This window comes from Chenopodium quinoa, unplaced genomic scaffold (genome assembly GCF_001683475.1).
Source record: "Chenopodium quinoa cultivar QQ74 unplaced genomic scaffold, ASM168347v1, whole genome shotgun sequence".
NCBI classification, from domain to species: domain Eukaryota; kingdom Viridiplantae; phylum Streptophyta; class Magnoliopsida; order Caryophyllales; family Amaranthaceae; genus Chenopodium; species Chenopodium quinoa.
In genome coordinates, this window is record NW_018743792.1 from 439,424 (window position 1) to 455,081 (window position 15,658).

The 15,658-nt window shown below is 39.1% G+C and overlaps 1 protein-coding gene across 1 annotated transcript; it reads right to left on the reverse strand.

The window, feature by feature from the left end:
- Positions 1–4,643: 4,643 nt before the first annotated feature.
- On the reverse strand, positions 4,644–5,624 carry LOC110685251. Its single transcript, XM_021861749.1, has one exon. The coding sequence runs from the start codon at positions 5,622–5,624 to the stop codon at positions 4,644–4,646; it is 981 nt and encodes a 326-aa protein (XP_021717441.1).
- Between the last annotated feature and the right edge of the window lie 10,034 nt (positions 5,625–15,658).

Genomic DNA, 15,658 nt, shown 5'->3' on the forward strand with positions numbered 1-15,658 from the left:
GGACGTGCCTAATTATTCAGTTTTTTTTTTTTTTTTTTTTTTTTTTTTTTTTTTTTTTATGAAAAATAAAAGTAATAAAAAAAAACTGGAATACGGAAAACCTGAGGCACGGACGTGCCTCTCTAGAAATTCAACCCCCCAAACATTCTGCCTCAGAGGCACGAACGTGCCTTCTCAGGGGTACGGACGTGCCTCTGTAGATTTTGATTTTTTCTCCTTTTTCCTTCTTCTTAGCGCTTTTCCTCCTTGTTTCTTCTTCCTTTTGCTTACTTTTCACCTAATTTAACACCACGAACAAAACAAAAACTAGACATAAGAATCAAATAAAAAAAAAAAAAGAAAAACAAGATAAAATTAATGAAAATAATAAAGAAAGATTAACGAAATATGAGTAAAAATTCAAGAATGGGTTGCCTACCATTTAGCGCTTGTTTATAAGGTCTTTAGCTTGACTGTATGGCTTCTCGGGAGCTTGGTGATGGGGACGAGAGTGTGATATCCACCCCCTCATTGATGGGATCACCGACTCGGTAGTGCTTCACTCGCTGTCCGTTGACTTTGAAAGGTTCCCCTCTTGTGTTTTCCAACTCAATAGTGCCATAGGGGAAGACTTTCCTAATCTTGAACGATCCCGACCACCTAGACCGAAGCTTACCAGGGAATAATTTCAACCTAGAATTGAAAAGAAGGACTTTATCCCCTTCTTTAAATTCCCTTCTCACAAGACCCTTATCATGCCACCTTTTAGTCTTTTCTTTGTACAACTTTGAACTTTCATAGGCATCGAGGCAAAGCTCATCTAATTCGTTGAGTTGTAACAATCTATTCTCTCCCATCGCTTTAGCATCAAAGTTCAAACTTTTAATAGCCCAAAAAGCTCGGTGTTCTAGCTCGACTGGTAAGTGGCACGCCTTTCCATACACAAGTCTATATGGGGTTGTACCAATAGGCGTTTTAAAGGCCGTTCGGTATGCCCATAACGCATCATCAATCTTAACTGACCAATCCTTCCTTGTCCTTGCAACCATTTTCTCCAAGATAGATTTGATTTCTCGGTTGGACACTTCAACTTGGCCACTAGTTTGTGGATGATAGCCAATGCCAAGTCTGTGTTGTACTCCATATTTCTTCAACATTTCTTCAAACCGATGCTCCGTGAAATGTGTTCCCCTGTCACTGATCAAAACACGTGGTAAACCAAAACGAGGGAAAATTACTCTCTTGAAAAACTTACTTACCGCCTGAGCATCATTGGTTGGAGTGGCTATTTCTTCCACCCACTTTGAAACATAATCAACAACTAGCAGTATGTAATGGTTGCCATGAGAAGAGGGAAACGGACCCATGAAATCTATCCCCCACACATCAAACAACTCGACCTCGAGTATGTTGTTAAGTGGCATCTCGTTCTTCTTAAAAATTGTGCCAGTCCGTTGACATCTATCACATGCTTTGACATAGGCATAGGTATCCTTGAACATCGTAGGCCAATAAAATCCACATTGCAAAATCTTTGCAATTGTCTTCGAGGGGCTTGCATGTCCACCACAGGGTAAGTCATGGCAATGTGAAATAATGTTGCTTACCTCAGTTTCTGGAACACATCTTCGGATCATGGCATCCGCACATTGCTTGTATAGGAATGGATCATCCCAAAAATATCTCTTTACCTCAGAAAGAAATTTCTTCCTTTGTTGAGAAGAGTAGCCATGAGGCATTGTACCTGTTGAGAGAAAATTAACTAGGTCAGCAAACCAAAGGGATTCAGTCTGTAATAAAGCTAGTAAATGTTCAGCAGGAAAAGAATCATCAAAAGGATTATCATCTCCATCCTGGGGGTCAAGGAGAAGACGGGAAATACGGTCTGCAACAACGTTCTCTGTCCCTTTGGTATCCCTGATTTCGATGTCATAATCCTGTAGCTGTAGAATCCATCGGATCAACCTGGGCTTCGCATGTGTTTTGGTTATCAAGAACCTCAATGCTGCATGATCTGTATGTATGATGACTTTAGAACCTACCAAATAAGAATGAAACTTGTCAATAACATAAATAACTCCTAGCATTTCTTTTTCAGTTGTGGCATAATTTATTTGAGCAGAGCTCAAAGTCTTGCTAGCATAGTATATGGCATAGAGCTTCTTCTCATTCCTTTTCCCCAACACGGCTCCTACCGCATAATCGCTAGCATCGCACATGATTTCAAACGGCAGACTCCAATCTGGGGGTTGCATGACTGGAGCAGTGATTAAAGCTTCCTTCAACCTGTTAAAAGATTCAAGACAAGCATCAAAAAAGATAAAAGGGACATCCTTGGCCAATAGCTCAGTTAAAGGTCTAGCAATTTTCGAAAAATCCTTAATAAAACGCCGATAAAAACCTGCGTGACCAAGGAAACTTCGAACTCATTTTATAGAGTTAGGAGGTGGTAAGCGCTCTACGACCTCTATTTTAGCTCTATCAACCTCAATACCCTTATTAGACAAGACGTGACCTAAGACAATTCCCTGTTGTACCATAATATGGCATTTCTCCCAGTTTAAGATTAGATTAACTTCTTTACATCTTTGGAGCACCTTTTTCAAATTTTCAAGACATACATCGAAAGATGTTCCATAGACAGAGAAATCATCCATAAATACTTCCATAGAGTTTTCTATGAGTCCTGAGAAAATTGCCATCATACAACGCTGAAAGGTGGCAGGAGCATTACATAATCCAAAGGTGCCATATGGACATGTGAAAGTAGTCTTTTCTTGGTCACAAGGACGGATGTGAATTAGAAAGAAACCTGAATATCCATCCAAGTAACAGAAGAAGGAATGCTTTGCCAACCTTTCAAGCATCTGATCAATAAAAGGTAAGGGGAAGTGATCCTTCAGGGTGGCCTTATTCAACTTTCTATAATCTATACACATTCGCCATCCTGTGACAGTTCTACTGGTGACTGGCTCACCCTTGTCATTCTTGACAACGGTCATATCTCCCTTCTTTGGTACTACTTGTACAGGGCTAACCCACTTACTATCAGAGATATGGTAGATTATACCTGCAGTAAGCAATTTTAAAACCTCTTTTTTAACTACCTCCATCATATTAGGATTAAGTCTTCTCTGAGGTTCTACATAAGAGGCATGATTGTTTTCAAGAATGATCTTATGCATACAGAAAGAAGGATTAATGCCCTTGATATCATCAATGGTGTACCCAATGACACTTTTATATGTTTTCAAAACGTTGAGCAATTACTCCAATTCTGTGTCCTTGAGTTCAGCATTGACAATAACGGTATATTAATTATTTGGACCAAGATATGCATATTTTAAGTTAGAAGGGAGCGGTTTCAACTCTACCTCGGGAGGCTTAGAAATCTCCCCAATACTCATTACTTCCAATGTCTCTCTGATCGGGTTTTGATTTGGATCGGCCTTTGCTTCATCAAGTAACCTGGTATACTCCTTAGACTGCCAATCTCCATTATCATCTTCCTTCCCTAATAGCACTTGTTCAAGAGCATCATCATTCTGATTCAAGGGAAGTTGCTCATTCTGCAGCTCATCGAGAACATCAACCTGACAAATAGTGTCTCCCATAGTAGGAGCACCCATAACATTCAAAAGTGAGTATTCTAATTTTTCATCACCTACTTCAAAAGTAATCTTACCTTTCTTCATGTCTATAATTGCACCTGCAGTAACTAAGAAAGGTCTACCTAGTATGATAGGAACATTCACATCCTCATCCATCTCCATCACAACAAAATCACATAGAATGAAAAACTTACCTACTCGGAGGGGTACATCCTCAAGTACACCCAAAGGAAACTTCACTGACCTGTCTGCAAGTTACAGAGATATGCGTGTAGGTTTAAGTTCACCCATCTGCAGCTTCTTGCATATAGAAAGTGGAATGAGGCTCACACTTGCACCTAGATCACATAGTGTCCTGTTGATCTCAATATCTCTAAGCTTCACTGGAATTGAATAGCTACCTGGATCTCCTAATTTCTTAGGGAGAGTGTTCTGCAAAATAGCACTGCACTCTGCATTCAAAGAAACTGTAGTATTCTCTTCTAATTTCCTCTTGTTAGATAGCATATCTTTTAAGAATTTTGCATAAGAAGGCATCTCAGATATGGCATCTAGGAATGGAACATTAATATGAAGCTTTTTAAGAACATCGAGGAACTTACTAAACTTTTTATCAAGTTTAGCTTGTGCTAATCTTTGAGGAAAAGGAACCTTAGGCATATATGGAGTAGGTGGCTTTAGTGGTGTTTCCTTTGATGCTAATCTTCCAACTGCTTTCCACTCCTCAGAGTGACGACATTTATTTGGCCTTTTTGAGATTGTTCAGTCTGGCCCCGGAAAGGTTCCTGGAGTCTTTAGGGCTTGGCTAAATTGGTTGGCCAATTGGCTTATCTGATTCTCCATAAGTTTACCCTGAGCCTGCAACTGTTGGATAGAGCTATTTTGATGTTGGATGGCACTGTTTGTTGCGGTTATAAAGCTCTCTAATGTCACCTCTAGGCTTGATTTCTAAGGTTGTTGTTACATTGGTTGGTGGGCATTGGGTGTTTTCTGTTGGAAACCAAGTGGTGGTTGGTTGTAGGTGTTGGGTGGAGGTGGTGGTGGAGGGTTTTGTTATGCTTGGGAATTTTTGTATGAGAAGTTAGGATGGTGTTTCCATCCTTCATTGTAGGTGTTGGAATAAGGGTCATAAGGTCTCTTTGGGTTACAGGAGTAGAAAGCATTGGCTTGCTCGATTGACATCTCTTCCGTATTTTGCGAAATCTGTGGGCAATCTGGAGCAAGATGACCCTGCACATCACATAACTGACACAACTCCTGTGGGGTGTTAGAAGTTCCTGCTTGGAACTTATCAAACCTGCTTGTTAGTGCCTGCACAGAACTAGTTAGCATGGTTAAAGCATCAACATCAAGTTTACCTCCCTTTTTCACAGTGTTTCGGCCTCCAGGATGATGGTTATCTTTAGCCGCCATCTTCTCTATGAGCTCCCTAGCTTCAGTGGGGTTCTTTGTCAAGAGAGAACCTCCTGACGCAGCATCTATGTAAATACGGAACTCATGAGTCATGCCATTGTAAAAGGTCTGCATCAGAATCCAATCTGGAATGCCATGGTGAGGGCATTGTCTCTGCAATCTTTTAAATCTCCTCCAAGCCTCATAGAGAGACTCATCATCTGACTGCTTAAAAGTTTGTAGGTCATTCCTCAATCTTGCAGTCTTCTCATTCCCTAAAAACTTCACTAGGAAGGCCTTCACTAACTTGTCCCATGTATCGAACGAGCCAGTGCCTTGATCTCTTAACCACTCCTTTGCCCTGTCTTGAAGTGAGAAGGGGAAAAGGCGTAGTCTGATTGCATCATCTGTAACACCGTTCAACTTCATAGTATCACATTTCTCCAAAAAGCTATCTATATGACTTACGGGGCAATCATGTGGTAGCCCTGCGAATGAATCATTGGAAATGAACTGTATGAACTGTGGCTTGAGCTCGAAGTGCTGAGTCGTGACTGGTGGTCTTATGATGCTTGAAAGGACTCCGGTAGTCGTATCAGGAATACCGTACTCCAAGAGGGATCTCGTTGGTTGGTCTACCATGTTTCTCTTGCGTCTGTTCCTTGTTCTCCTTTTTCTTATAGTTGCCTCGATCACAGAATCAAATGGTTCAAGATCTTCTGAACCTGAGCTACGTGTGGGCATGCACAAGAAAAACTAGAGAAAAGTATCAAAAACACAAGGGAAAATAGCCGAAGCAACAAAATAAACTTAGTAAAGATGAATCACAAATAATTCTAATGAAACCGTTAGTCCCCGGTAACGGCGCCAAAATTTGGTATGCGTGTCGCGTACCTATCAAAAATAACTTAACATACCAATACTAATGTAGACTGGCAAGTAAGGGTCGGATCCCAAGAGACTAAGGTTCAGAAATAATTAAATAGACTCGAATTTCTACTAAGAAGGAATCAATTATAATCAATTATCTAAGGAAATAAGTATGATAAGAATTCGAAAATAATCTAAATGAGAAGATTAAATCAAGTACTTAAAACATCCAAGATCTAGTTTCACCACAATTATTATCGATGCAATTGTAATTCTACCCTTAACATACGATTTCAATCGAACGGGGAAAATTAAACCCTAATAAATACCAAGGATCTCTCTCGAGTATCAATGGCTTCCCTAACATAAAATCAATCCGATCCTATTCTCATGGTATCATGCATATTAGAGACATTAAACACATTATTCTCACTTCCCAATTATCAAACCCAACTACTCTCGTGTTGAGAATCAAACCCTAAATTGATTTACTCAAATCCGTTTATACCTAACTCTTGCTGTGATAAAAACAATGGAATAATCGCAATACTATAGTTACGTCTAACCTAGCATTGGCATAATCACAATCAATTTAGCAATTTAATTGTTAAAGTTATTAAAGAATTTAAAGATTTAATTCATGCATCAATAATAATAGGTCTACACTAGATCTTGAATTAAAGAATCTACTCACACATGATTAAAGAAACAAAAACAATAATAAATAATGAAAACATAATTAAATAATAAAGGATGAAAAATAAATACCAAATCTTGAATAAAATTGAAAGTAGAAAGCTTGAATCTTGAATCTTGAATTACAAAAACTTAGGAAAATAATGGAGAACTAGTTCTTAAGGAGAGAATAATAAAAAATAAAAACAAGGCTTAATGAATGAATAGCAAAGAAAAACAAAGCTAAAGAATATAAACAAGCCTTAAAAGATAAGAAAAATCGGCTAAGCTTGGCGCACAAGATTCCCAGGAGGCACGGACGTGACCCTTGATAGGCACGGACGTGCCTCTGTATGTAGCATAATTGTTGCACCTTCTGTCTTCCAGGCACGGACATGCCTGATGCTGGGCACGGACGTGCCTGGCTGCTCTGATGGGCACGGACGTGCCTAGGGTCGAAACAAAAGGGTGCTGCATATGGCTTGGAGGCACGGTCGTGCCTCAGAGTAGGCACGGCCGTGCCTAGCTCTAAAATTCTCTATTTTTCCTTTTCTTCAATCATCAAGCTTCATGAGCCTTGGCTTAACTTCATGGCTTCGTAATGGATCCAAATTAGCTTCATTATTCCTGAAAAACATCAAAAATAACAAAACTACCCATAAAAGGATCGGATTATCAAAACTAAACCAAAATACGCCGAAACGGACTCAAATACTCCACTAAACTAACAAAACTAACTAAACATAAGCCAAATAACATACACAAAACACGACATATCATTTATTAACCTTGTTTCCTGCGTCCTTTTATTGAGAAGTACGGAGTACATGCATATGTACTTATTGCTTTCATCCATTGATTTGTCAAATCACAACTCTATTCTCACCTTTTCACTCCTCTTAAACCGTTACTGCAACCATTATTTAAGCCCCCCTTTTCTTTATCTGATGTCTCCACCTATTTCACCTTCATCTCCACCTCAAAGCTTCATTTATTTAAGCAACGACGCCCCAAACAAAGTCCATTGCCTGTTAAATCCTAATTCTCTTTGTTTAGTTCCTGAATTATTTCAATTTTCTCTCCCAAACTTTCCAATTTCTCCCTCTCTAAAACCTCCTAACTTCCTCAATTATGGTAGGTTTTTCCTCCATAATGACGCTATACGCCACCTTAAGGAATCCGTCGAGAGCTACGTAGCAGGTCATTGGAATCAGGCGGATCAGTGAAAACAGCGCCCTTGACAATCAAATCGTCGAAGATGATGCCCTTGTCAAGGATGCTGTTATCAAGTTCCGGCTTATTTCAATAATCTGCAGCAGCCAGGGCGGGTCCAAAGTGGGTTCATTGAACCCACTGATTTTTTTACAACGGGTCCAAAGTGGGTTCATTGAACCCACTGAATTATTTACAAAAATTGACATTTTATTTGTGTGATATATTTCAAGAATTAAAGCCTAGTGGTCAAAACGCGTTTTTGGGTTCAAAACCCTGCCAAAAATTTTATACCCATTTACTCTACGTTTTGAACCTAAATGTCTCACTTTTTATACTATTTTCCGAGTAATTTAATCATTTTCTCTTTTGGGTATTTGTTTTTTTTGTAAATTGGTAATTGGTTTTCTACTATTTTTATCCAACTTGTGCTTAAAATTTCTTGAATTTAATTTTGGTAGCTGATTTTGTTAATTTTGTTAATTCGGTTTATTTGGTTACTAGTAGTCGCGCCAGAACCCAGATCGAAAGTGATGTTTGAATGTGTGACGAACTTTAGCTATCTACTTTGGGTTTTTGGGGTAAATTGTTGAAATTGGGGTCTTGGGGAAGTACCACTGTAGGTATTTCTTAAGGTGGCTTATAGCGTCATTACCTTGAAAAAACCTACCATAATTGAGGTAGTTAAGGAGGTTTTTGAGAGGGAGAAATGGGAATATTTGAGAGAGAAAGATGAAATGATTCAGGTCCTAAACTAAGAGAAAGAGGATTTTGCAATACAGCAGGAGATTTTAACAGATAAGATGGAAACAGATGAAAATTGGTTATCGATACTTGACGGGAGATATAACCAGAATGATGTGCCTGGATTTTGAAAGAGATGATATATTTACAAGTACGCGGTGTGGGAGAAATTTATCAGTAAGGTTTCACTTGCGATGCTCTTATCTGGAACATCAATCTAAACAACAGAACCCACAGTCACGCATATGATCATTTTTCCTCCATCGCATTTTTGTTATTCCTATTTTGAATTCATTTACTAATTGTTTCTAAAGTGTAATCGAGTGATTACGGGTATAAGAGAGATGATCTTGTAGGTGCTTCAAGGATGTAAAGGGAGAAATTAAAAAAAAAGTTTAAAAACCTAGGGGTTGAACAACCCCAGGCGGAGACGTACGCATTTTTTGCCGAAGTTCGTAATAATATGTCTTTTTTACTGCTTTGTCAATTTTTTGCTTTATTTTGCTGCTTCAATTTTACTTATGCAACTTTTCTTTAAGCCTTGTAGTAAATCTCAAAGCCTTGACACTTTACTAACCCAACATTTATTTAAGCCTTGTATTAAATCTCAAAGCCTTGACACTGAAAAGTTAAATCAGTATCAGTCTCTTTTCCTGCTTTTTTGCTTTATGTTGCTGCTTTTACTTCAAAATGCAGGTTGTATTGTTCAAGTCCAATATTTTCTAAGTATGTTTTCAAAGTTATAATCGGGTTAATTTTATAAAAATAAATTGGGATTAAATATTCACTTAGCTCTAGGCCTTGACCTTAAAATATTCACTTAGCTCAAGGCCTTCACCTTAACCCTTCAATGAAATACAAATAGAAATACAAATAACTAAGCTAATTAATTTCTATTTCTTTAAGGCCACTTCAGTACAAAACTGATTCATTCAATCATTAGTTTTGAAGACACTGTACGAATTATTTTACAAAGCCTCGAAAATAATCTCAAGACCTTAAAACAATTGACTTGCCCAATTGGAACAATATTCTATATTATTAATACAACAAACAATAGGAATGAATATCGTCAACTGACAAGAGTATTAAACAAAGTGAAAATCATAACCATATCCTAGAACATTACACTTTCCAAACTGAAAAAAATACAAACAGAACATTATTCAGAACATTCCACACTGAAAAAATTACAAATAGAAAGAGCGATACAAGTCGAAAATACAAATAAAAATACAAGTGTAACTGAGCTCATTGAACTGTCAGCTCAGGTATTCGGCCCCTCCTTTGCCTGGCCATGAAGTTAACCCCAGGCACTGGTAAATCATGCATCTGCATCCAAACAAAGTTACATCAGATTCAGATTCAATGTACACAGGTGAAACAGCTACTTTAAGGTCAAACCTCACATTATTCGCTCCAGCTTGTAGGGGTCCAACACTATCCCTTGCATCCCCTGGGTGTTGTTCACCGTAAGCAACATCCAATAGCTTCAGCCACACAACCAATTACCAATGGAAAAAAGGTTACTCTAAATCAGAACACTATGCATACTATGCAATATAATACAAATACAAAAGTGTTTACCCCTAGTTTCCCGTAGTCGCCGGACAACAATTTGTCTGATTTTGCTGCCTTGCCAATCTGCTCCATTGTCCACACTTTAATTCTTGGAAAAACATCCCACTGAATAGGATCCCTATCCAACCGATCCAAGTAAAATATCTGCCACATAATAAAAGCAAAATAAGCAATTACTAAACCACAAAAGAACAAGACAAAAAAGAACAACCAACAATACACTGAAACACATACTACGACAAATATTGCACACCCGCCGCATCCACTGGCAAACCCATTAGCATAGACACGTCGAGCAAAATTTTGTACGCTCTCTAGCAATTTCGACAAAACTAAAGAACACCAATCGTACTCAATCACCTCCATAGCATAGCTTACTGCAGGTAGTAGGTCAGACGCAAGCCGAGGTGACTGCATGGGACACAACACCATCTCTAAAGCAATTATCAAGAACAATGTCTCTCTTCCTCTCCAGCATCAAAACACCCCTCCAACCGATTCATCATATCTGAACTTAAAGGTATGCCTACAGACGTAAAGACCTAACCAGATTGTCTACTAGACTTGGACTCCCATGATTTACCATACTTGAGAATAAATCTCTGAACCTTCACACGATCATGTTGGGTCATGGTTTTAGTACTAGGAACAGTCCTAGAACCCATTGGTATCATTAGTACCCACCGAACCTGATTCTTTGAAAACCGAAACTCAAGTTCGTTGGGACTTCTAAGTATTTTACTGATTGGATCCACCCGTGTCATGACCTAGTATGCCAATTTTGCTAGGTAAATGCATATCTAAAGCAAGATGTAAAAGACTACCAAATCCCATCTCACAAACCCAACGTCTTCGCCTGTCATCAAATTTCTGACATATGCGCCCAAATGACTCGATGCGGCAACTCATGTGAGGAGGCTACCAATGAAATTACAGTAATTAAGTTAATGTTGCTATCCCACACCCACTGACAACTGAATTAACAAGCAAACTTACCTGACTTCTGGCCTTTGAATGTTCAGCCATCACCTCCGCCCTACATTTCACGGCCCCTCCATAACTTAATCCCTCATCCTAAGCATACCAGCAACCTAATTCATGCATAAACCTTAACTGTGCAAACAAAACAATTTCACACACGCAGAATAACATAATGTAGTGCCTTAAACAATTCTGGATACAAAGGCATGGTCTTCTGCTCACGTACATTACTCTTCTTAATGAGCCCGTACCCCTCTTCATCTTCAGCCCCAACCTTCATAACCACAACATACCAAAACATTATACCATGATTCAAAACATAATCACATCCCCATAAAAACCACAATTCAAAACACCAACACATCACCAGCCTACAGACTATCTTTTAAATTTAAATAACCCTCACCATTGTACGTTTACGCTTACCATTCCCCGCTGACATTTTCATAATCGGTAACATAAGAATACCCACAATAACCAATCAAAACGAATCGAATATTCATACCATTTCACACCACAACACAATATCACATAGAATGAACGAACAATGACCACCAATGATTGCACAATTCACCTCATTCCATGAAACTTAATAATGGAATGAGCAGCATAATTGCACCCATAATTTAAAAATTCCAATTAAATTCCGTAAATTCCACACATTCAATTAATTTATTCCGTTTACATCCAATAAATAAACATAATTGCAACAATTCCATTTTTTTAACAAGTTTCACCAGCATAATTGCACCCGTAATTTAAAAATTCCAATTAAATTCCGCAAATTCCACACATTCCATTAATTTATTCCGTTTACATCCAATCAACAAACATAATCGCAACAATTCCATTTTTTAACAAGTTTCACTTACATTCCGCTAATTCCATAATTTATCAATTACAGTCAAACTATTACCATATTTACCTTTGCTTGTACAGATCCGAAGTGGAACTGCAACCCTAGCATCGAATTAATTCTGTCAACAGAAACAATCGACATACAGAACATCGAACCCCAACCATAAAAAATTCAAAATACCGAAAAACAAAAAGCCAGTTCGAAATTACATTGAATGAGAAAGAACCTGGATACACCAACCATTTGAGTTGGGACCTCCTCGCCTTGAGTTCCGCTCGGAATTCAAGTTGGACCTCTTCAAGCCTTGTCGGGTTCGATTCCGCCTAGAATTCCAGTTCAGCTTCAACGAAGTCCAATTGAAATTTTCTTCGACTAGGGCTTCGGAGTTTTCATGAAACTCCATAAACGTCTAATGTTAACGGCGTCAATTATGACAAACCCAACATGAGTACAATTGGCAAACCAAGTAAAACACGTCAGCAAAATGAGGCCACATCACCCATCCACCAAGTGACTTATAGTAGGTGAAAAGTCGGCTATACCCCTGTGAGTAACATAACCTTTTACTCACTGTGAGTAATGGGGGCGCGGTAATCCAACCCTAATCATGATTTCTAGCCTACTAATCCAACCCTAAAACCTAGCATTTCGAATCTAAGGGAAGAAAGGCTAGTTACCTCTAATGAAGTCCACGAAAATAATCTTGAAGGAGAAGATAATTTGCCCCTTAGAACGTCTCAAAAATCCGCTGTAAAGTCACGCCCAAAGCAGTTCATTTGGCTTCGCTTTTGTGATGTTTTGGAGGGGGAGATGGAGCACGAAAACCTTGTAGAAGGAAGAAGCAATGAATACCAAAACCCACCTTGCTTCAATCCCTTGGATATTCATGGAAAAATGGAGAGAGAAAGATGAAGGAGATCGAAACATTTGTTGAAAGATAGAAACTGACGCTTGAAAGGGAGTGTTTTTGTGCATGAGTTTTAGCGAGGTGAAGGGGAGGAGTTGGGTAGCAACTTAGGTAGGTTTAATTAGGCTTAATGAGGGTGAATATGAGGGGTTACTTAGGGTAAAATGATCAGCTTCTAATCCCTCAAAGATGCTGTGTAAATCAGCCTAATATGGGCTCAAATGAAGCTCACAAACAAGCCTCATAATACATAGGTTCAAGGCTAATAATACACAGCCTTAGTTAACTATTCCTAGCTATGGCAGGGTCATCTACAGTTGATTCGAGTTATTTCGAGTTGGGTTAAGTTTTGAGTAGTTTTTAGTATTTATCATGAGCATGGTTGTAATGCCAACCGACTATTTGTGAAATTGTTGCAGGTGGTGGTGGAGACGTGGGGGAGAACTGGGCAGAATGTAGCGGATCACACTATCTATGTTTCAGCTCTTGGAACTGCTTTTCTGCTATTCAAAGCTTACCAAGTTACTAAGAATATCAATGATTTCACTCTTTGTTTAAAGATTGTCAAGTCTTGTGATCATGTTTTTCTCATTCTAGGCTAGTTCCCCAAATTGATTGCTACTTTTATATCTATTAAACCTTTTTTTCAAATACACACAAAAATAAAATAAAAAAAGCTTATAATAAAGAGATTTGATTCTTGCTTTGCGAAATTTTGTTGTTTATACATGATGATTGATGATGAGGGTTTAACAGGGATGTGACATTTATTTGTGGCCAGGCCGGAGTATGAACAATCAGAGCTGTTGTTGCTAAGCATGTGGGAGATGAGAAGTTGTTGAATTACTATCTGGATCAGTTTAAGCAGGTTTATTGAAAACAAAAAACTTGATCATGATTGTTATACTCTTTATTGTTATCATTTTTACAGTTTCTTTGGACTTGGTGGTTCTAATATTAAGGTCTTGATTGGTGGGAATAGGTAAATCTGCCCAAGAATATTCCGAACGAGTTATTGTCTGGTCGTGCTGGGTTCCTTCAGGCCTCTTTATTTGTAAACAAACATGTTGGTGAAGGGACGACTTCTCCAAAGCTTATGGTAAACATTAAAGCTTGTTCAAGTTGATTTTTGTTGTAGATAATTGGTTTCTTAGGCTTTTTGTTGGTTTCGTATATTATTGTATGATGTCGGTTGTTTAGGGTAAAAATACCCTTGACATGTGGACCAATGCCACTGTGACACGTATCCCTAAGCTCAACACTCAATGAGCCAATTAGAGCATGACACGTGTCTTTCAAAGGGGAAAAACAGGATTCAAGCCCATAACCCTAGAAATCGTAAAACGGTGGATAGCCCATCTACTTAGGTTAAATAACCTAAAAGGGCACCTGTCCTAAAGGGCTATATATACTGATCATTTACATCAGTAAAAGAACGAATCAATTCAATACACATTGAATAATATACACACATTCAGCTCAAAAAACAGAGAGTGAAACACTCGCATATTGAGGCTGTCCCAGACAGCCGGATGATCACTCCTTTCCTATGAGGAGCCTGATCCTATTTACATTCCGCACTTTTTTACATCCAAACACGTTTCTAACTTGATCGCCGGAGGCGGAACTCCCACCCCCAAGAGTTTCCGTTGTTTTGCAGGTACAGGTGCGTGGATTTAGTCTTGATGTTGTAACTCTCCCGCAGAACATCCAAAAAACCTCGAAACATTTTGCAGCTAAGTGTTGTTCCTTTTAGAATAACTCTATAAGGCCTATGGCCGGATGTTGAAGCCGATGGCCGGATGATATTTAAAACTGTCTACTCCAACATGAGCAGACGTAAGCTAAGTCCAAAACTTAGCAGCTAAGCCTTGTTCCTTTTAGAACAACCTAAAGAGGCCAATGGCTGGATAATATTGAGCGCTTACATGCCTGCTCGATGGCCTACAGTCCGCCTGATGTGGGGTTATCACCATAGTGGGGCTAAAAGCAATAAGAATCGACATCTGTCTAGTTCAGCGGCAATCATTATTATGATTGATTAACTTAGAAAATGTCATACCATTTAAGGTGTCAAAATTTTCCAAGTTAATCAAATCCCTTTTTTATTGAACTAGAAAAATGCCGACCAAAGAGGCTTAAAGGGTCTTACATTCGAAAGGAACAATCCCTCTTAAAAGAGAGTTTACTCCTTCCGAGGGGTTAATGTTTAGGGTAAAAATACCCTCACTACTAGAAAACAGGTCATTTCTGACGGAAAAATTCTGTCGGAAACACCCTTAATTCCGTCGTAAAACACTGTTCCGACGGAATTTCCGTCGGAACTGGTTGTCGGAACACCTTCTGTAGGTAAAATGGCCAATTCCGTCGGAAAATCCGTCGGAACAGTGTTTTCCGACGGAATTTACTCATCGGGAGAGGTTTTCCGGCCATTGGAAAGTCCGTCGGAAATTTCCGACAGAATTCAAATCCGCCGGAAATTTCTGACGGAAATTCCGTAGGAAACTGCTATAGAAAAAAATAAAAAAGAAAATGGACTGCCACCTCCGGCACCACCACCCACACCCAGACCCCCCCTCCCCACCCAGACCAGACCCCCCCTCCTAACATCAACCACCACCTTAACCCACCACCGTTACCCACCATCGTAAACCACCACCTTAACCCACCAAACCCCACCTTAACACAACACCGTTACCCACCACCGAAACCCACCAGACCCCACTTCACAACCAACCAAAACCCTCTAACCTTAACCCTAACGCACCCAAACTACCCTTACAACTGTAACAACACCAACCAAACCCACCGTGTCGTATTTCACCCACCCACCCACCGTATTTCACC